This window comes from Hippoglossus hippoglossus, chromosome 7 (genome assembly GCF_009819705.1).
Source record: "Hippoglossus hippoglossus isolate fHipHip1 chromosome 7, fHipHip1.pri, whole genome shotgun sequence".
NCBI classification, from domain to species: Eukaryota; Metazoa; Chordata; class Actinopteri; order Pleuronectiformes; family Pleuronectidae; genus Hippoglossus; species Hippoglossus hippoglossus.
Window position 1 is genome coordinate 8,229,140 of NC_047157.1, and position 22,707 is coordinate 8,251,846.

Below are 22,707 nucleotides of genomic sequence, written 5' to 3' on the forward strand. Positions count from 1 at the left end.
CTACAATAGAATCAAAGATACAATTGAAAACAAATTAAAAATTCAAGTAAAGGAAGGTGCACATCAGTAACACAACGATTTGCAGTCATCAATTAAGAGAAGGGGGGGAGGGGGGGTTGAGTTGTGTGTGGGAGCAGACTCCTGCTCCCACACACACACTCCTCAAAATGTCTTCAAATGTCTACAAACAAGTCAAAATGCTTTATTGTCAAAGCTTATAGAGACAATTTCTGTTTAGTTTCATCCACTCACCAGAAAAGATGAGAAGCTTCTAAAACATTAACATTGAAATTGCAAAACCAAACTATTATTAAGTATGAAATCATTTCAACCACAACAAAACTCATTGTGATTTTTTTTTTCTTTTTATACTGGAGGTAAACTTCCCCATCTGCCTCTTCATTACCGGCATGCCAACACATGTGCTGCACTCTAATTGAAACTTGTTGAATTTCGCACTTCAGCTGCTCTCAGACAAGCACTGAACTCCTGATAATCTCCGGACATTCGCTGGAGGGGCTGTATGTGAGAAGTTTCTCCTGCCAGCCCCCTAGTAAAACCTTTGGATAATGTCTGAAAAACCCGATGTGAGAAAACAGCAGGAGATCCTCAGGAGGATTCACCATGAGCGAGTGGGGGGGGGGGGGGTGATGACGTTTCTAGCACGCGACAGATGCAAAAATGAAAAACAAAAAGAATACAAATATCTCAGGATAAAAAAGCGGTGGCACGCAGAAGACGCCGACGAAGAGGTCAAGAGTTTTTGGTTATAAGAGACGACGTCGGTGTTGATGTGTTGTGAACAAAAACACGTGATTTCCGACGTTACCTCCTGCCACCTGCTGCACCAGCCCTCACCTCCAGAGTTCCTGTGTTGTAGTGAGCACGTCTGAGCCGAGAACCTCCTGCTGCGTTGATCATGTTTAAAAGTCAAACTCCGGAGAAAGTCTGCATCCCATTGTGAGGACATTCTCTGGAGTTCATGTCTGAAAACAGCTTTTGATACCATTCCTGTAGTTCAGGAGTTTTTTTTGTCATTTTTCTTGCAATTCTGAGACAAAAAGAAAAGAGATCATGAAATTCTTGATCCAAGTGCTACATTATAAGTTCATAATCGCAATGTTTTTTTTTTGGGGGGGGGGGTGTTTACCCAAACACAAAGAAAAAAGGAAACAGTGAATCTGTACAAAAAGAGTACCTCATATATATTCTAACACCACTTATATGATTATAGCGTGATTATAGCTTAATTTCTGCACAGAGCCAGTAGAAGGTCCAGAAACAACCAGGTCGGTCTGTGTTCACACACCTAACGACACCGTCTCTTTAAATCTGGGCCAACTCAAGCTCATTCGCAGCCCTCCTGGCGCTCCGTCCGCATTGGTCCAACGGGAAAGGGACCAAAAAGGGCCAATTAAAGGGAGACGCCATGACATCAGCACTGACCACAGACTGAGCCGGGGCTGGATTCCACTGCACCCCTATTATCACACTGACTGCGCTTCCCTTGTTTGTTAGACACTGGAGGGAACGAGCTCAGGGTCTAGTCCTGTAGCTGAGGCTGTTCCCACAACTGGATTGATGATTGAAAAAATAATAAATTCATTTGCACTGAATTGTATCTGTACAGAAGACATGGGTAATAAAAATAGATATCTAAATATACAGAGTCTAATCGAGTCATCTACTGCCGTTGTATAATTTGCTCCATTCCCATGTGGACAAGATGAAGAAATCATAAAATCAGTCTGATTCAGTCGGCCCCAGAGGATGGGCTGATATCCTCGGTTTTGCCGATCCAGCGCCGTCCCTGCAGAGTCGCTCCAGCTCAGCTTAGAGTTCAAAGGGCTGCCTGCTTCAGTGCCCGATTTTAATTCCCTTCGCCGACACGATCACACTGCAAACACGCTCAGGGTGCTCGTCTGGTCCTTTAAACCCAATATGCTGTAGGCAATTCTCTTCAAATGGCCAGGAAGCCTCACCCCGATGTTCTTAATATCCCTGTGAAAGAGAGACATGACAGTACATAAGCATTGCTGCATGTGGATTTACAGTTTGGACTCGCTCCAACACATCACACACATCCTTCCTGTAATCACAGACAGTTTGATAAATGCTACACGCCGAACAAGTTTGATCGCTGAACCAGGTTGGCTGGGTGGGGTGTCTTCCATTTTAGAAATCTGCCATGGTTTTAATTTATCTTCGCAATTAAAGGTTAATACTGAGGGTTTTACTCTTCACAAGCACATGATGCAAACCTGCAGAAGCCCTGCAACACAGCCGTCCAACGTCAAAGCTTTAATTACAGCCTTAATTACTTAACGAGGATTCTCCCAGTTGACCATGAATCACTTGTCTGGCAAGCAGAGGGTGGGCTGTAAATAACTGCTGGTTTCTCAAGAGTGCTACCAGATGCCCTGAGATGGAAAAAATGGGGCCATGAAATCACACCCTTCTGTATGACAAATACTTCAAAAGGGTTTGTCGTCTGCTTTGCAGTCTGCCCATCTTCCCAAATCATGAGCAAGACCAACGGAGATACGTATACCATGGTGGCGGAGAAAGTAGGGGGGGGTTCCTTTTGGCTGGTCATGCGGTTAGGAAAAGCTCTGGTGCTCATTATTGCCCCAAACAACCTTATATCATGTGCTTCACTGAACCCTTTTTTTCCAAAAGGTTGAGCCCATTTTACTAAATTGCCCGCTTAGCGCTCCCACACATCTGAGAAGAACCATTTGCCTTAAACTATCCCTGTGATAGGGTCAGGGGGTACACTCGGAGTGCACCTCCTCAATCTTTCTACGAGAACAAATGTGACGACTGTGCAGCTTCAAATCTCATCCATCTATTTCAGTTTCCTAATCTCCTCTAGTTGCTCTTGCTCCGAAAAGGTTATTCTCTCCTCCTCCCTCCCTCCTTTAATGTTGGAGAAGCCACAAAAGGCCTTTGCCCTAAACAGCCGAACCCGGTGGTTTTTTCGGGGCTCCAGCAGAAGTGCTGCCCAGGGCTGCGAGTGTGTGTGGGTGAAGGGAGGGATGAGAGAAAGAATGGAGAGAGGAAAGAAGAATAAGGACTGCGGCGACCACAAGCCACCACCACCAGCCGACCACAAATGAGCCCACTCCTTCTCCTTCCCTCTATTGCTTTTTCCATCTCAAACATTTCTCAAGTTGTAGCTGGGGTTAGAGATCATATTGTGCACAAACTATTCTGCTGGCTGTTAAAAAGAAACAATCTTAGGAAAACAAATATATCAACTAGAAGCAGGAAGTTCATTACAGAATTCATTGTGTGTTTGCCAAAAACCTTAGTAACAAGTAAGTTCAGTAAATAGATCTAAGCTATTTAAAAAAGAAAATCATATCCCACGTACTCGTTCTTCATCTGGAGGACCTGGTCCATGGTGACAATCCCAGCGCACGTGAAGTTCTCACTGTACTGGTTCATCTTGATGGACTCCAGCCATTCAGACACCGACCTGAAGGGGGAGCCGTCCGAACCGCTGGTGCTGGGCAGGCGGATGGATACACTGCAAGCAAACAGAAGTAGATCCAAATAGTAGATTCGAATGATAATAATAAACAGGCTTTCCCACAACAAAGGCGGTTGACTGAGGACTGTAATTACTTTTCAGGAAATAAGATGAGGGAAAAACCAGTTGGAGCAGTCGGGAAAGGGGCCGATTAAGATACGAGCATGACAGCTCTTTGTTCTTTCTCACTGCTTCTGGCTTTAATGCTCCCTCACAAAAGAGAAAATATGTATTTGTACATACAATCCAAAACAACGGAACTTTATGTTCCTCCAGGAGTTCACACATATTTCTTTCATCAGCCTGGCAGGCATCAGGTGTCAGTTTGTCCTTTCAATGGTTTAACTAGACCTTCTTAAGGCTATTCCGCTTTCTTCCCCAAAACGACCCTTGACACGCCCCGCACTGTTTTTAGGTTAAAGTAAATGGGAAACTGCTGCCAGGGATGTTTTAAGTTTGTTTGAGCAAATCTGCAGTCAGTCCACATACATTAAATCCAAGTCACTCAATAAGTGTAAGTCAAGGGGCACGTTAGGAATGACAAGTCCAATACAAATCAAATCCAGGTCAAGTCTCAATTTCGATTCAATCGGTTGAATAAGGCTGCATCCACTATGTCGACTATGTTTTCATTTGTATCGGTGTTTTCTAACTTTAATGATCTCTGTCCACACAAGTGTCATGACTCTGTTTCAGTTTTATCCCCGTCCATACTAACACAGCTGAAAGTCATCGTTTCTAAAAAATCTGGTTTCTGCCCGTCCAAACTAAAACGCAGCCCGGGAGTTTTCAAACTAAAACAGGGTTCATTAAAGTTTCCAAACTTTTGAGATTTAGCTGCTCCATAACTAGTAGTAGTGTGGATGGCAGGCGTATCTGTAACAGAGTTGATGTGTTTTCAAACAAAAATGTAGTGGTGTGGATGTAGCATAAGTTGTAAGTTACTTTCATATCAGTGGAGATTAAGAGTCATTTCTCAAAGTGTTGGTGGCCTGGTCTTAAAATAACCTCTTTTGTTCAAGCAAGTCCAAAGGCACAAATCTTTCAAAGCAAATAAAAAATAATCTGTTGACCTTTATAAGGACTTTTATAGTTTGGACATTTTTACTGTTAATAGCGTTTTCATAGAAAGCTGCTCAGGCTCAGTCCTTTTAGAGCAAAGGCCTAATATTTAAATATTGAATGTGTGTAGTTACGCAAGGCCTGTTGACACTGTATTATTATTTGTGTTCCAGGATTTTCAAGGTGATAGTTAATCACTTCATGAGGTCAATTCATTACATAGTCTCCAATCACATTTTTCAAGTTTTCATCTTTGTGACTGAAGTCTGACTCAGAGTCAACGTCTACAGCTCAGGCTGCAAACAGAATGTGGCCATCATTAGCATTACTGCTCTTTCTTTGTTTAGCTTATAGAGCTCTCTCCAAAGCTGAGAAAGTTCCCCTTCCTCGTGGCATTCACATCACCAACCAGATGCAAAACTCACTGAAACTCACAGAGTTCTGAAGAGAGGTGGGACTAAACATGAAATCTGTATTAGTTGTATTGGAAACATTGTGGTAACGCGGCTGTTTCCAAAAAGTGGATGCTGATAGTGGCAGCAGCTACCGTAGCATTAGTACTAGAGAAATATGCATTTCAAGCCCTTAGTCTGGTATGAAAATAAATCTTACCGTGGGTCAAAGTCCGCGATGGTTTTCAGGGAGTCTGGGCTCCGCAGCAGCTTGTCCAGCAGGCTGACAATGTCTCCGAAACGTGGCCTCTTGGAGCGGTCCTGCAGCCAACACTGCAGCATCAGCTGGTAAACGGCTGAGGGGCAGTCCATAGGCGCCGGCAGCCTAAAGGCCTCGTTGATAGCTTTCATGACCTGCAAGCAGTTTATCAGGCGACTGATTAGATCCTCTGTCACTGATAGGGGGCTATCAGTGACAGAGGATCTATGTTGACGTTTGGCTCTAACAGCTACAACCTCAGAGGAAACTCACCTCATGGTTACTCATGTCCCAGTAAGGCCGTTCGCCAAAAGCCATGACCTCCCACATGACAATGCCAAAGCTCCACACATCACTAGCTGAGGTGAACTTCCTGTACGCTATTGCCTCTGGAGCAGTCCAGCGAATGGGGATCTTGCCTCCCTGTTGAAGAAAAATGCTTCAAGTTAGAGACAGAGAAAAAAAGAGTAACTCATACCCTTCCCGCTAGGAGGTGACTGAGGTGGGTATTTTTACCAACAGGGATTATATCTACTTACACTTGTGGTGTACGTCCCCTCAGGGTCGTCCTCCAGCACCCGGGACAGGCCGAAGTCTGACACTTTACACTCCAGGGTGTTGTTGACGAGGATGTTGCGGGCAGCCAGGTCCCGGTGGACGTAGCTCATGTCAGAGAGGTACTTCATGCCTGCAGCAATGCCACGTAGCATGCCCACAAGCTGGAAGGAGGAAATCTCGCCATCGTGGTCCTGACGGGAGAAAACAAACACAAATTAATTTTAGTTAGTCACCAAATTAAAAAGAAACAGAAATATGATAGTTTAACATAAAATGACAGATGTAAATCCTGGCAATAGTCACAGTAGAGAAATTTCCATCAACAAAACTGGTATATGTTGAACTTACTTTCAGGTACCTGTCCAGTGCTCCATTCTCCATGTATTCAGTCACGATCATGGCATGTTTAACTGCACACACACAAAAAAAAGCTAAATACTTGCCCAAACTGGCCAGAAATGGAGAGAAATTTGTAAAAATATGTGTCAAAAGTTGCGAAACTCACAGAAATCCTTACATTTGGTGACCACCCCCTCCAATCGAATAATGTTCTGGTGGGAAAACTGTCCCATGATGGAGGCCTCGCTCAGAAAGTCCTGCCTCTGCTTCTCCGTGTAGCCCGGCTTCAGGGTCTTGATAGCCACCGCCACCTCTTTCCTCCCCGGCACCTTCAGAATACCACGGTACACCTCTCCAAACTCCCCTGCAGGGGAAAAAAACCCATCAGGAAATTGATATCAGATGAATGTGCGTTTGATTTTCCTTGTTAGGTTTCCAGCTGAGTGATGAGAAGGAAGTTTTGCCCGGGGCGCTCCTGCAGAGGTGTGTCCTGGCTGCATGTTGAGAGACCGAGACTATGTTGTGTAATTGGTGGATGGCCTGTGGTGTGGGATCATGGGAATCAGCTGTCACGTGAGGAGAAATGGGGGGATACGCGGCCGTGGGAATCAAGGGGGGGTGGATGTTGAAAAAAGACGGCGGGTTCAAAGGGTAAAGGTGGTCGCGCTTGAATAAACGTATCATGTATGAAAGATATGTAGGGCCCAGGAAGGTGCTCTGATATCCTTCCAAAAATACAGTCTCTGCTACACTCTCTTTTGTGTAATTGTCAACCTGTGCCAAAACACATAGATCCAACTGCCAAGAGTTGCAACACAACAAAATGTCTCAACTTGTTGTGCGAGAGCTCAGCCAGATAGACGATAATCTGGCAGTTAACTACTGTCAGTCAGCTGCTTGAGCTGTGGAAAAGGCTCAATATAAACAGCGAACCTGGGGATTGGAAAAATCTATCAACATCTCGGAGTTAAGCCCCTCAGCAGATTGTCTCCGCAGGGTTGTCACTCACCAGCTCCAATGACTTTCTGTTTGGTTATGTGGCTGGGTTGGATTTCAGTAGCAAACTTCAGCACGGCTATGTTGGGGTCCTCGTATGTGTGTGGATCCACGTAGGTCTTCAGAGGCTTCAATTGCTCTGCGAGAAAAAGAAAGAGGATTTGTTGAAAACCAATGATTAATATAAATAAATGAAGTAATGTGAAATAGAGAAAGGACATAGATTTTTGTTCTCTACCTGAGCTGGAGAAGTAGGTGTCCTCTGGTCCTTGTCTGGTGTGAGAGTTTCTTTTCCTGAATAAAGAAATAAAACCCACATGCAAATGAATATTCCACTTTCGAACAACATTTTTATCCGTATCATCTGCCCTCTTTGATATCGATAGCACATAGCAACCTTTGTAACAGTTTTTCTAGGTGTACTAAGATCCCGTCACTGGTGCAATGCGTCCATTCAGAGAGAAGCGGCCCTTTGATAAAGGCTGACGATAGACTGTGTTTGCCAAGCTGACTGAAAGACAGACAAGCAGGCGGGAGGGAGGTGGACGGACTGGCCACACACTGCTGAGTACAGGCCCAGGTCACCTTTACAAAGTGCCTGAAGTCTGCTGCAGAAAGAAGCAAGCGCCTCTTATCACCGACAATGTACCACTCTGGACCAATTTCCTTTTAAAAGCCCCGACACTCACTAAAATGTAATCACTGAGCAATGACAAGGCTCATTCAACGCAAATTCTCCCCCAGTGAGTGCTGGGACACAGACACAGACACAGATAAAGGGGGAAGAGAAAGGTAGCTAAAGGAAGAGAGAAGGAGAGAATGAATGCAACGGCCATTTGGCGGCCCCACAAAGGAAGGGCAGAAGAATGAGAGAGGAAGCCGGTAAATGAGGGTGTATGCCAACTGATTAACAGGACGGAGGGAGAAGGAGAGGGAGAGCAGCACTGACCGTCTGCGTAGGAACAGGACCACGACCACTATGAACAACATGGCCGCTCCTCCAACTGCTGCAGCCAAAACCACTGCTGTGTTCGGGTTAGGGTGTCCTGCTGAGGTAAACAAAGCGTAGGCGCACATCAGAGAAATCCTCCACTGAACAACACCAGCAGAGCTTCATCTACAGTGGTTTTTCCTCTGTACCTTCAGAGGAGGTCTCAAACTGTTCCTCGATGCTGGAGGCTCCGGCGCTGCCGTCGCTGCTGAGGGCCTGCACCCTGAACAGGTATGCTGTGCCGGGGGCCAGTTCGCTGATCTGTACAGAGTTCTTCTCCAGCATGTGCACGACGTAGGTAGTCACATCCAGGTTGTCACCCTAGGAGACCGAGGAAGAGGCATCAGAGAGTTTGAGTGTTATTGTTGAAGATGGAAGCCACATATTTAATTTTCAGCATGTGATTAGTGTCATTAGTGTTCCTCAAACAGTTCTACAATATCACTTTCTATTGTTCGTGTGCTGGATGTTTTATAATTCAGCTCTTATAAAGCATTACAGCAAAGAAACAAATGTGCTTTTACTTTGTAGACAACTTGCTAAAGAGGAAACTATTCTATAAAACCTGCTGCCATGATAGAGATCAGCACCAACGACACTCGGTGATGATAATTGTTTGTAAACATTTGTGGAATTAGTAGGTAGATTTCACATCAAAGCTCTAACTTGAAACATTTGCCTGGATCTGTTTTTCATGTTCAATATACCTTCTTGCGATAGGTCAGTTCATAGCGGATGGGCTGAGGCTGGATCCGTGGCCGGGGTGATACGTCCCAGGAGAGGGACAAGCTGGTGGGGGTCCTATCAACCAGTCTCATAGAGGTTAACTTGGGAGGATCTGAAAACAGAGAGCAGTGGATGCTTCAGTATCTTTGGGAAATGAAAACGTCAAAAGATACAGCAGAAATTATGCAATCTGCCCTTTCTGTTCTCACTCCTGCAGCATGATTCGACTAGTAAAGCTGCCGCTGCCTCACAGATAGCATCTGTCATTACTGCAGCACCGATATCATCACTCCACTGCCTCATATCAGCAGCACTCACCTGTGTAGTGCAGAAATGTAGTCAGGGCGCTGGTTGATGGTGGCTGACTGGCGGACAGCGTCACGCCACTGTGTGCCTCCACGGTGAAGGTGTAGTTGAGGTGAGCATCCAGCTCGCTCACTGAAACCTTGGTGTCAGTCAGGCCCACGTTAGTGGGCTCATAGCGGATTTTCTCTCCGCAGGGCTGGCACAGTATGCCGTCGCAGCGCTGGCATTCAACGCTGTAGGTGACGTCAGTTCGCCCTCCGGTGTCTTCTGGTGGACTCCAAGAGAGGAGGAGTTTTCCTGCTGAGAGCTGGGTGGTGGTGGCCACGAGGTCCCGCGGGGCAGAGGGAACACCTGATTGAAAAATATATCAAGAGTAGAACCAAAGACAAATAAGGGTTGTTCCTTTTTCACACGACATTACAGTCTAAATAAACATCCTTTGAATTTTAAAAGGAAGTCACACAATCATGAGATTAAAACCTTTAAACCGTATACTAATATTTGGAGGGAATACAAGTGCAACAAGAATAGAATATTTAATCCCTGCTCATCCTACACAAGTCAAACAAAAGTCACTTCCTGTGCCAAATTTCTGTATTTACAATGTGACACTCAGGTGTGACAATGATAGCATATGACGCTCAAGCCCCTTTTCACTGGTTAAACACTAACACCCGATAACACCTGGTTTTTGTCTGCAATGGGAATGGATTCAGTTGGAATTTGCTCCTGGGTCATATGTTTTAATCAGCTCCAATCAGCAGTGATGGAAATGTGACATCCGGACGAATCCGCTAATTTGGCATGGCAGCGAGAAGGTGAGAGTAATGAGTTAGTCGCCTTTTTAGTGGGTTTAATTGTGTTTAAAAAACCTCCGTATACCCTCAATGTTTTCTTAACACAAGCTTCTCATATAAGATCAATGGGTCTCATTACCTGAGCAGGGTCCAGTAGGGGGATCGGTTGGGGCTCTGTAGAATCCATCCTTGCAGGGACAGAACAAAGCCCCGGAGTCAAGCCTCTGGGTGTTGGTAGGACACTGTTCACACTTGTCACTGAGAGCATCGGCTTTGAAGAAGCCAGGCTGACATTCTGCAAAGACAAGAAAAAACATTTACATAAGCAGGAGAACAAGCACACCAGTGACTTCAGGCAACATCCTGTATGATGCAGCACATAGGCAGTTCATTCGAGTGATAAAGATCGGTACTGGTGTGAACTCTTCACCTTGTGAGCCGGACAACGACGATGAGTGGATGTGTTATTATGTCAAGGCTAAAGGTCAGATTTGGACGAGTCACAGAGATATGGGAGAGAAAACAGAGGCATGGCTCTGCACAGTGTTGACTCTACTCTTTAAAACACTGTCCATCGCAGCTAAGACGCCGCTCACATGAGCCCAGCCCTAAAAGTAAAACACATACTCCTTGCGTCGCTGGCACTCCTACTCTTTACTTTTTCAACCAACAACTCCTCTCTGCTGTTGCTTTCCGATTGTCTGTCTCTCTCTGTCTCTCTCTCTCTCTCTCAACAAACACAACCAGTCGTCCCACATTCCACAACAGCAGGTCAGTCTTCAATGTAGTGAGACAATCGAAAATAACGACAACCTAAGTCAAAGAAAGCGCCAAGAATTAGAAGAGAAACAGCTTTATGCAGAGCTTCTGTTTGCACTCAACAGGCTATTGCATTTTTTTCCCCTCAAACCCCCACATGCAGACTTTTGAAACCGTATCGCCGAGATAGGATGACATCTAATTTCACACGTCCAACACAGGATAAAGAAATGCAGGTAGAGGATCCAGCTGTGTGTAGCAGTGGTGAAATCTGAACTTAATACGGTGTGAAATTTCTGAGAGGGCGCGCCATGAAGGAGAGTGAAAATGAGACGGCCCCTGCTTTAAGTCCGCAAGAGCATTCCAACGGCTGCTGCTCATGTCCTCACACCATCACACATTCATCCACATACACACACACTCATGCGTGCACTGCACACATGCAGGCACGAGCATATGTAGGCACAAAATACACATACATGTATGCAAAGCACACCCATGGACACATGGGTAAATCAGAAGAAGGATTATGCCCGCTGCCTGTCACCTGTTCATGTCCCTCTTCCATGTCGATTCAGCCCAGCACACACTCACACACACTCACACACACACATATACAGTGTGCATATACGGTATACAGACATCTTTCCTTCCGTCCCTCCAAGTCATTTGCTTGCCATGTTTAAAAAGCTCATGATAGATGATGATCATAAGATGTTGACAATGCCAATGAGGAACAGCATTTAGGTGCAAGGAAGATATAGAGAAAAAAAGAGAAAAGAGAGAAAAGAATTAAAGAATACAAGTGGAGATGTTCATGGCGCATGAGTGATCAGACTAGGCAGGAGGAGGACATGATAGCCCATTGAAATGAAGGTTGCAAAGCCAGAGACTGGAGTGCATGCCAGTGACCAGAGGAAGCAAGGAAACATAAAGTCAAAGGCAAACACAGAGTTTTAATGTCAGATTCCAGCTGAGGAGAGGAGACAGAGGAGATTTAAGAAGTGGAGCCAAGGACGAAGATAATATCAGATTCACTTAGAGATACTGTCTTGGTCTATGGCTGCGTTTCAATGCACTTCAGCTGAGTGAAGTTGGTTCTGGAAGCCTCCAGTGACCACACACACAAGACACAAAGCACACGGCTCCCACTCCGTTTAAATCATATCAAGGGGATTTACTCGACTGGCCATGAGGTTTACTTCGCCTGAGATCAGCTTTTTTTCCATCATTGTGGCTGAGCTGTGGCGGAGCTGCTGTGAAGAGTTGTGCATTAACTGAGGAGCATGACAACAATGGTGGAGAGAAAACACACTCAGCATGTGAAGAATTTGTAAGTTTGTCCAATAGGCTCGCATGTTACTCAATCCTCCCCTTCAACACAACATCTTTTCTCTTTCGCTGCCAGCTGTTTCACCAAAAACTACTGCTACTCATTAACGCGCACGAGGCCGAGGATGGGCGAGGCAGAGGAGAGGTGGTGTGAGGGGACAGAAGGTTCAAGAAAGAAAGACAGGAATACTGTATCCTGCTGGGGGCTGAAGAAAAGACGGGAGGAAGAAAAGAGACAGGCTAGGGTGAACTCCTCTATTGAGAAGGGGGAACAGCTGCTGCCCCAAACCCAGATTCATACCCCGACCTCTCCTCCTCGTAATCCCCAAATTCCTTCCTCCCCTCCTTTCTCTCCTCCCAGTCCTCACTAAAAAGGCTCCCAGCTAACCCATTAACATTGCTATTCACCACTGACCAGCAGGCAAGGAGAATGCCACGCCATTCAAGTGCTGAAAGAAAAAACATACACACACAAGCATTGCAGATGGGAATAACCGAGATGCCACATGGCAACTGAATAGAGGAGGACTAGCCTCTTTTTGGCGCTACAGTGCCGGCTGCAATGCATCGTGGTCAGGCCTGCGGAGATGATGGCCTTACACTGCGAGCTGCCTCTATAATCAAGATGCATTCCAGTGCACACCACCCAACAGGAGGCCTGTCGCAGAGCGGCTCCAGTGCAGCTTCATTTTCAGCCTGCTTCTGTGTCGTTTGTATATCTCTAATGCCTGACTCACAGGGACAGTAAATTCAGATGACTCTCTGCCGAGGTATTTAACAAGAGGATTCTTCGACAAAAGAGCAAAGACTAGTGAAAGGAAAACTTCCTGGTTCCATGGGCAAGGTGGAGGGGGACTTGTTGAATTGTTGCTGGACACAACAGGAAGCAGGAAGCATGAGGCTGACGCAGCCTTCCTTCCTAAAGCAGCCAATCAAAGCATGGAAACACAGGGGAGCGTGACCAAGAGAAGAACCAGCGCTGAGACCACCAGAGTCCAGCGACAGAATAATAACCTAAAAGGAAGCCAAAACGTGTTGATCCAACATGAACGAGGGCTTTAAACCTGGGAGGGTGGGCTGTTAAAGATTAATCCTCCCTCTCATAAACAAATGTCTCTCAGCCTCTTCTAAGTCGAGACATCTGACAAACATAGACCAGCCACTTTCCCCCTCCCTATTGCTACAAAGCAAGGAACTGTTTGTCATTTGAGAGGCCCCTGTGCACCTTGAGTGGCTCTGTGTTTGTTTATTGAGAGTGTGTGCAGGGGCCTGTTACATTCTGGGAGCCTGAGTGGCTCTGGAGTGGGGGGCGCCCAAGGGCCCCCCCTGGTTTGTCGGCAGGAGTTAAGATGGATGAGATGGCGACAGTGATGAATGTACGGTCGGATAGATGGATGAATGGGTAACATGGGGGCTTGACAACAGAAATCGGCCTCAGGACTGGAAAGGTAAGTGGTATAGGGGGCCCCCACACAATCAAGTCCGGCGCTGGGCTTCTAAGAGACAGAAAGGTCATGTCTGCCTCAGGGTAGTTGTGAGTTAAACTGTGCATGGCTTACAGGGAGTCAGTGGCCAAGTAAAACAAACACATGCTCGCAGTGATGAGGAGGAGGAAGAAAGAGTTGCAGCAGCAGTCGGTGGCCTGTCTCGGTGGGAAGGAGGTTAAATTCAGAAGTATGGCCAGTGAACAATAAAAACATGTTGGAAAAATAAATCCATACAAAATACAGGCAATATCTTGATCCTTATCAGTGCAGCTCCACAAATATATTCTGGAGGAGAGCGAGTCCTTTCTCCATCTGCCGCCTCAACTACTTCACCTCTCCTCCCCATCCCCCCTTTGTCTTTCCCGAGGTGCTCAGACCCGTAATTGCAATATGTCATGTCATTTTGTTTGTATGCACGGTGACAACGTGTCATTAGCATTTTGGGGGAGTTGGAAGGTCTGTGGAACAAAGGGGGTCTCTGATGGGGGAGGTGAGCCAGAAACATGAGCCAGGGGTCACTGAGGTAGACAGGAAGGGAGGGGTGGAGTGGTGGGCAGCAAAGGTGTAGGGGCTGATGAAAGTGTGCGCATGTGGGGGGGGGTTGTGGGGGACATTAGTCAAAAGGATTAGCTGACCAATGGAGCAGCTGTAAGGGCATTACATCTGTTTTACAATTGCACTCAGGCTTTCATCTGGGGTTGTTAACAAACGTAATAAATTCCCTGAATCCCCCCGTCTCCTTTCACTAGCTCTGTCCACCCAGACCCACAGACAGAAGAGGAATACTGTGACTGTGAGGCACAAGGCACACTCAACAATAAAGTGAAATAAAGCAGAGGCACTGAGGAAACAAATCCTGGCTGACATAAAAGTCACAGACTGTTTCCAGAGTTTCCTCAGCTGCACAACAGCCATGGTCATTTGGTCACGTTTCTCCGTGTCGCTGGTCAAATCCAGACGGCCAGGTGGGAAACACAACACCAGTTTTACTGCACCGCTCTGAGCCAACAGCTCACACACTGGAAGCCAGTCCACTTCCTGGTTAGGGGAAGTGGGACAAAATGGGACCAAATGCACTAATAAACGGAATGACTTATCAGGCTGGACAACAAAATGAAAAGTGGCTGAGCGATGCCGCCGAGTGCTGAGCGACAATGGAAAGCCCTGAGCCAACGGGTTGGGGAGTCACCGAGGGATTAGGTGACCTCCGGTTTCCGCCGCGGGCTCGTCCTGTTAGCAGTGAAGGGTGGGTGGGTTGGTGGGGGAGTGTTACTGACTGACATGGTGGAAGGAAAGTGCTGACCTCACACACCAGCAGTACAATACAATGCGCTTAACATTGCCCTGGACTCCCCCCTTCCACCACCACCACAACACACACACAAAGATACACACAACCTCCAGGCTCAGGAATGTCATCAAGAGGAAATATGTCCCAACTTCCCCACCACAACCAACACACATGCTGAACAGCCGAGAATGGCTGAGGCTCAGTTATGTGACTAATGGCAGCTATGAAATCAGTAGACTGTACTTGAACTCAAACAAACAAAAAAAAACAGGAGAATATTTAGGCAGACATTTAATGAAGTATTTATAGTTATATTTTGTTATTGTATAATCACCTAAAACTGAGAATCATTATGTTCTCTGGATGACACTAAAATCTACACACTGAACCTTTAAGTTCCTTCCCTAAACAAATGACAACCATCTATCAAGCTAACAAAATCACCATCTGTGGGTTTGAGTTATTATGTCGGCCTCCACCCTAAAAATGGCCGATCCAGCAAAAATGTGCAGTACATCCAATGATAACATAGACAGATTTTACATAATAGTTGTCACCGACTGGTTTCTCTGCTTTCTGACACATCAAAGGCTTGAACCCTCAGACTGATCAACACTTCATAAACCACAAACAGTACAAACCCTCAAATCCACAATAAAGCGCTACAGAGGCCTGCAGCTCTCCTTTCTGCTGCATTTCCTGTCATCTTCCTCACAGTAACTGCCAGTGCTCTGTTCACTAAATATGTGACCCAACAAGACGGTGCACGACACCACTTGAAAGCACCTTCAGCGTCCCCCCATTAAACCAACTCCCACAAGTTCAGCATGCTAGCAGACGTTACCTTGGCACAACATCTGAGAGATCCACAAATTCAAAGTAATCACCATGGCTCTCCAGAGCCGATCAAGAAAAAGGAGAGGTTATATCCAGCCCGCGCATCTAAATGAGCAGCGCTATCCGACCTACACCTTTATTTTACATTTCAGAGTCCGGCAACAGAGGCCACGAGCCCAGGGAATTCGAGCAGAAAATTTCAATGTGGGGATTATCCCACAGGAGTGAGATGATTCCATTATGTGAAATCTACCCTAAGCCAACTAAATCAAATCCCTGAGATGCTGAGGTGTGGTGCTATGTTCACATAGCTTTGTATACTCCCCATCAGATAAGCTGAAATTGCACAAGTCCTGGGTCTTAAAGGGTCTGGGGATATTATGATGAACCAGCTTGCTCCAGGTACGAGCAGAGTTAAAGACTGTTCAGCATGTAACACCTGATCTCTGCTTTTGTACGATGTACATTTCCAACAGAACAGTCAGCAGTCAGCAATCCAAATCCCCAAAATACAGCAACAAAAACAGAAACCTTACATTTCACCTTCATTAAATGTGTATGCATTTACAACTATGTGAAAAAGGGCAGTTTTTTCTGTCCCTCTGCTAAACCCTCTGATTGGCAGAATTGTTCAAATTTAGCCTGTATTTATATTTACAAGTCAGGAGTGGAGAAAGGTATTCATGAGAGAGCAAGACAAGAACCGTATACAGTCTAAATAGTTCCATCTGGGCCGTGTGAAACGGGATGTTTAAACTCTATTGGTGTCATATTCATGACCTGTGCCAAAAATACAGCCAAAAATAACAGTCGCTCTGTGATTTCATAGACAACAAGATCACAACAAATGAGGAAAAAACGTATTGTTTGTACTTGGTACAGCTTGCGCTACAAGCTCTCGGGTGCATTGCATTTATGGTCATGGGAATTATGTCTTGAGATAAGAAACTCTCAAATAAATACAAGACAAGAGGAAAACTGAGGCCAAAGCAGAAAGACTCTTCAGGGAGGATGTTGAGAGAGATGCAGGGAACGGCACAAAGGCAAAAAAGCAAGCAGAACCAGTAGTTACTTTGCTTAAAAAGCACAAACACACCCAAGTCAATTACTACCCATACAAATCACTCACCACAGCGCGCACTCACACAGCTGTAACTTAGTCACCAACTGTCACACATCAGCTGGGATGAGTTTGGAGACACGGTCATAGAGGGAGGGGGGGGGGACTCGGGAAAATCGTTTACTGGAACCTCTTTGGCGAAAGAAATAATAACTTTACTGGAACTCAGTGGACAGTTGTTCCACCAAGACGCCATTTTCTCCAAGACACCAAAACTGCCTTGAGCGGTCAAAATATTCCACACAGTGTCTCCCTTTTTAAATACAGCCTTGTGGAGACCATAATGTGGGATTAAGCCCTATTTGTCGAGGCTTTAGTGTGGCTGACGAGGTGTGGACCTGGACGGTTACACACAATCCCGAGGACCAGCCGGGGCAGCCAGTGGTCCTTTGTGGGGGTGACACAAGTATGCTGTTCTATTGTGCCAGGGAGGATTATGGGTAAGGAAGGGCGTGATAGGCAGTGGAGGAAAACTGTCTTAGTGTCAACAGTGAGACACAAGTGGAAACACAGCCAGAATTAAATGGCAACCACCTAATTGCAAAACAAAGTTCCAATGTTTTTTTTCCTGAATTTAAAAAGAGAAAAAAAAAGGGAGATTAAAGGCAATCTTTTATTTCTGTTGGTAACACTAATTAATTTACTCACGTACCGCACCTTAATATATTTTTAGGTGTGTAAGTATTTTTACTTAGTTAAACTTCTGAACACTTCTTTCACTAGAGAAAGAGGGTGTTGTCTTTGAATTTCATCGGAACCTAAAAAGAAGCTGGTAATGTATCAGAGAGGGTTTGTGGGAAAAAAGCAAATACACATCAAAATGAGTGCAGAGAAGAAGAGAGATGAATAAAAGCTTTAAAGAACACACACAAAAAACCAGTCACCAGTCTTATGACGATCATGGTAACAAACATAAATCTTGACAGCGGTTTTCAACGGACCTTCTCTACTTCACAGTCATTTTACAGTTGATGCTGATGTATTTTGAGGACAAAAATAATTCTCCTTTACAGATGTCTGCAGTGCTCACATTAAAAACAAAGGCCTGGTCTGTGCCTTGCTTCAGACCGATTTGATTTACAACGAGCTCATAAAAGCTTTTACATTTGCTTCTCTAAACACTCTGGTGGGTCTGTAGGGCACAGGAAGTGATGTGTTTTATCTTTAGAGTCTGCTGGACCGAAAGAAGGACTCTATAGTTAGTATATGAGCACAGTTGGCCTCAGAGAGAGGAGTGCCTCATGCCACCTACAGATACCTCAACGGGGCAGCTTAAGGAAAAACAGAGACTGGAAACACACTTTGACGGACGAGTGATCTCCAAGCCAAAAACACCAGAGCAGTGAGTGCTGATGACGAGACGAAGACGAGAACCAGATAAAGTCACAGATTTCTGCTTTAACAAGTCCTGTGGGGCCGAGGAGCCATAAAACTGAGCGATCACATCACTGAACATGGAAACTTTCAAACCAAGTAAGAACAGAAAGCACCACAAGTCAAGTTTTGCGGTTTCTCCCTCAACAGCGCGCAGCACAGGGAAGGAGTAGGGAGAATGATTAACTGTGTCTGTATTAGATTCCATCTAAAGCCTTTTTGAGCCGTACAACTCAAACCTGCACTGCAGCCCTATGATTCATGTCCACCTTCCTACACAACTGCCCTCATGCATCTCAGACCCAACATTTGACTTCATCTAGTCATCCACTGGAGAGGGGGGGGTTCTTTGTTCAGTACATTTGATGTGAGGCCTGATGTGGTGCTGCTCTTCCTCCCCTGGGAATTCCACAGGACTGGAGTAATGCTGGGAGGCTCCTCCTCGGCAAACTGATCAGGAATGTACCGACCAAGTGGGAGAGGAGGTGGAGGTGGGCTCCTCCAGCCTCGCACGGGAAACACAGCTCTTCATTGTTCACCCTACCTTTACATTCCATTCCTCACCTCTCTCTGTTTCAGAAAGAAATCACACCCCTCCACTAAACACAACCTCTCGATCGCTTTTGTGTGACTCTTCTCTCTCACCCCTTCCTGCCTCTCCTACTTCTCCGCCTCCTCCCCAATCATCTCACCTGGCACTTTCCCGCAGCTAGAAATGAAGTAGTGACAGAAAACTTCATCACTTTAAATCAGCCTGTTGCCAGTTGAGGGGAAAGCAAAACCAGTATGAGCAGGCTGCATGTGAGTTTGCAACTGTAGTCCGAGGTGAGTGTGCCAGGGTGTGATTACGAGTATTCATACCTGTATAAGTGTGTTTCAGGTCATGTGTGCATGTGTGTGAGTACAAATGAGTGTGCCAAATAAAAGCAGCATGAGTGCTTTGGGCTGTTCTGTCATGGAACAGATCTCAACAGGTCCTTGCATGCCAGCCTGTTGTATGTTCACATGCACTGCTTGAGTCACACAATACACCCCATAGCTGAGGCTCAGTAAGTTTGTGAAAGCAGACAGGGAAGAGGGAGAGAAGACGGACATGTCGTTGGCAAGCCCGATCACATGAAGAGGGCCTCTGAGGCTTCCTCCTGCCTGCACACCCCCCCCACCCAACCAGCGTTTAAGATGCTAATCCATCACAGTACAGTAGCCTCCCGACTTCTTTCATCACTTTCAGTCACACTGACAGCCCTTCCCACAACAATGAAAGCCTTTTTTTTGCACGGCTTAAAATACAACTACGCCAAAACTACAAAGTCAAAAGGATTGAGTGATGGCTACATGCTGCAGCACACCCATAGCCATGTGAGATAAGACAATGAGAGAGCAGGAAATCACCTGATGCAACAGGCTGTGAGTTATGTACTGGGTGTTGCAACAGGTGAAGTGTTACAGCCTGACTTCCTGTTCAATGAACAACTTCTTAAATGGTTTCAAGTTATGATTGTTGCCAAAATAAAAGATTATAAAGATTTCTCCATATCCTGTGCTAACAGATTGCTTTTTTGATCTAATCAGAGAAGAAAACTAAATTTAGTTTTTTAAGAGAGGGTACAACCTAAATTTGAGCCCAGTAAATGCAGTAGCATTTAATAGTACAAGCAAATTGTGCTTGAAAAAAACCTCTCCACTGAGCACCTGAAACTCAAAAGCGCATTTCCTAATTTTATAGGTTTCGGTTCAAGGTCAGGGACGATGCCGTGACATGTACTAGTAGGCCTAAACATTCCTTCCATCACAGAGGGGCCGTGTCAGCCAAGGGGAGAATTCCATTGAACAATGATAATAACACCTATGATAAATATCCGCAAACTGCCATTCAAGCTTGTTTGACAACCTACGACCAACAAATTTAGGTAAAAAGGTGACCAATGCCAAATTGTCAATTTAAAAAAATTACATTCTCATAACTTAATCCTGGATTTACATAAACATAAGATGATGTGTCTGGTGGCAAAAAGACCAAATATGCAACGGCCCTTACCTTGACACGTATTTTTGATCTCTTCATAGCCTGGTCTGCACTGACACTGTCCAACTGGCACCACCCACTCCCCATCCACGGTGCAGTAGATGCGAGGCAGCTCCTCACTGACTGCGTTATCCACACAGACCCCGCTCACTTCCTTAAGAGCCGGGTTTTCACCTCCTGCCACGGTCTCAGGGAATGTCGCAAGGCTCTTCACTGTGGATGCACAAGTTTTGTAGTAGACTCTGACAGAGAGGAGAGCAACGCAGGCTCCAATGTCTTGAAAAGCCAAGTAGAAGCCTTTTCGAGACAGGTTTTCCACCACTTTCGTCTCTGTGTTGATGCGTAGTTCGTTTTTGCCAGTGATCTCATCGGGAGCAATGGTGGCCACTTTCTTAAACTGGCCCTTCCGGAAGGTAGTGCCCACATCTGCATCCGACTCAGATGTGAAGAGGTTGAAGGTTTCTTTGCAGGTCAGTGAGGCACCGTCGAAAGAGTTGCAGTCACGCACAATAAACTGGATTTCAACAAAAACCCGTGAAGCCGATGGGCGCCTCTGGATGAAGGTGGTGCGCAGCCAATTGTCCTGCTCACGTTCCCCAACATTGCAGATGGAGTAGGTATAAAGCTGGGAGCCGTTCAGAGCCCTCTGGACGACCTCCCACTGAAACAAACCACAAAAATCAACAAGTTTAGAGGTAGGAACAGTGACCCCTGGGGAGCCCCTAAGAAAGCTGGGCTGAACCAGAGCTATAAGGGAGGCAAAAATAAAAAAGGACCAAAGCAGTTCACATGCGAGTTCCACCACTGTAATCTAAACCTGGAAACAAAAACAGTCTGCATGAAGGGACACCCACGGCTCCACACATTGCTTAATTGCTCCCCCTGAATATTTTAGTAGCCCTTCAATGCAATAACACATTTCTGCAACATGGAGAACCCCATTTTATTAGCATTTACAGCATGGACTGAGTGTGAGAAAGCATATCTGACATTGCAAAGATACCAAATTATTTCCTTCGCATGCCATTGCTAATGTTGGCATCTTCCCCAAGTGTTAAAGCTCGCAGACTAAATAATAGGACAGATATTTCTAAAACAAAAAACCACCGTGTCTTTTAACATAACCTTGGCTCTTGAGGAACAACTGTGGCAGTGGCAGAGCCTTTGCTTTTAATCAAAGAAATGTGCTTTGTTGGCTGAGTGTGTGGCTCTGCATATAAACTTGATGTACAACAGCAGGACCAACACCTATATTAAACAGCTGGTGAACTTTTTATGAGGGGCCTTTAAAACTTAAAATAATAATTGTCATAAGTGATGGTAGTTACATGAGTATACATCACTGTAAAATATGTTTCCAGTGAACTTTTAAAAATTACAACAACACACCATGCTTAAGTGAAACTTGGGTTTTAAGTGATTATTTAGGCAGAGAAACCTCTTTGAGAAAAGTAGGGTGAGCCACTGTAAACAGCACCTCTGCACATGCTTCAGAGTCATCAGCATGTGAAATGAGGTTATTTACATCAAATTTGCATGAGCCCGACCGGGCAGTTTCTTAGAAACCACAACACAGATGAAGTCACACAAGCCCTCTGTATACTGAGAGATAGCCACAGTGTTAGGTTGTATTATTATCAAGACACATCTGTGAACATAGAGGTTTTACCATGGTTTAAGGAAAAGGTAGCTCTGGCTGATTAACGCTGTCTAAAACCCCTCCCCCTCTGAAAAGAGGTACCACATGCTGCAAACTTTAAAAGTTAATTGCCCTCTAACATACAATTCTAGAGCTGAAGCCTTGAAACCACAAGAAGCCACAAGTATTTCCAGTTCAGCGCTAGCAGCTATTCTGTCTGCCTAAGGTTTGGTGCAGTCCAGACATGCTCTGCAGGCAACTCCTAATAGGATCCAACAATTCCCTCTCACATCCAGACCCAAGCAACCATTAGGCTCTAATTGCCAGATTTGATAGAAACCTGACGGGTACACACACACACACACAAGGTCCACTGACCAGCCGATCGCACAAGTCAATCAGTGAATATTTTACTGGAGGCTTTCTGCTTAGCCGGATTTTTCCTGCACATTTTCTTCATGCACATTCATCCTAAGGCAAATTCCAAGTGAAAAGTGGGAGCTGGAGGAGGAGGGGACGGAGCAATACTCACCCCGGGTTTGTCTCCCTGGCCTAAGGGCCATGTCAGCCAGCCCAGTTCACCTTCTGTTGCCCTCATATCCAATAGAACCTCTGTGGGGACATGAAGACACCGTCAGTACTTGAGGATAAACATTTAATCTCATGAACAAAGATCATCCAAATCTAGGGCAGTTTATTTCAACAATAAATACGTTTATGTATTTATAGTTCATTGTACAGATAAAGACATGTACTTTTTACAGTGAATTCAAGTTTGTTGCACAATCACCCTAAAGCTGAAAATATGTAATAACTACTTCACAAGGCTGTCTAACACGGACAGGTTTTTAGTTTGAAAAAAGGGTTTTGAAACTCTGAAC

General features: G+C 45.4%; 1 protein-coding gene across 4 annotated transcripts in view; it reads right to left on the reverse strand.

Annotated features, from left to right (window-relative positions):
- Positions 1 to 1,135: 1,135 nt before the first annotated feature.
- epha2b (eph receptor A2 b) overlaps positions 1,136 to 22,707 on the reverse strand; it is a 38,498-nt gene continuing 16,926 nt past the window's right edge. The window contains exons 3-18 of one of the 4 annotated variants that reach the window (XM_034590623.1): positions 22,359 to 22,438; positions 20,200 to 20,848; positions 10,101 to 10,256; positions 9,177 to 9,515; positions 8,840 to 8,970; positions 8,282 to 8,453; positions 8,091 to 8,187; positions 7,380 to 7,435; positions 7,155 to 7,280; positions 6,324 to 6,509; positions 6,155 to 6,216; positions 5,788 to 5,997; positions 5,522 to 5,671; positions 5,210 to 5,403; positions 3,377 to 3,532; positions 1,136 to 2,001 (exon numbers count right to left, since the gene is read on the reverse strand). In XM_034590623.1, coding sequence (XP_034446514.1) covers positions 1,893 to 2,001; positions 3,377 to 3,532; positions 5,210 to 5,403; positions 5,522 to 5,671; positions 5,788 to 5,997; positions 6,155 to 6,216; positions 6,324 to 6,509; positions 7,155 to 7,280; positions 7,380 to 7,435; positions 8,091 to 8,187; positions 8,282 to 8,453; positions 8,840 to 8,970; positions 9,177 to 9,515; positions 10,101 to 10,256; positions 20,200 to 20,848; positions 22,359 to 22,438 — 2,873 coding nt within the window. In that variant the 3' untranslated portion in view covers positions 1,136 to 1,892. Of the gene's footprint in view, positions 2,002 to 3,376; positions 3,533 to 5,209; positions 5,404 to 5,521; positions 5,672 to 5,787; positions 5,998 to 6,154; positions 6,220 to 6,311; positions 6,510 to 7,154; positions 7,281 to 7,379; positions 7,436 to 8,090; positions 8,191 to 8,281; positions 8,454 to 8,839; positions 8,971 to 9,176; positions 9,516 to 10,100; positions 10,257 to 20,199; positions 20,849 to 22,358; positions 22,439 to 22,707 lie in introns of all 4 variants that reach the window. The other 3 variants (XM_034590622.1, XM_034590621.1, XM_034590620.1) reach the window with 3 other exon arrangements.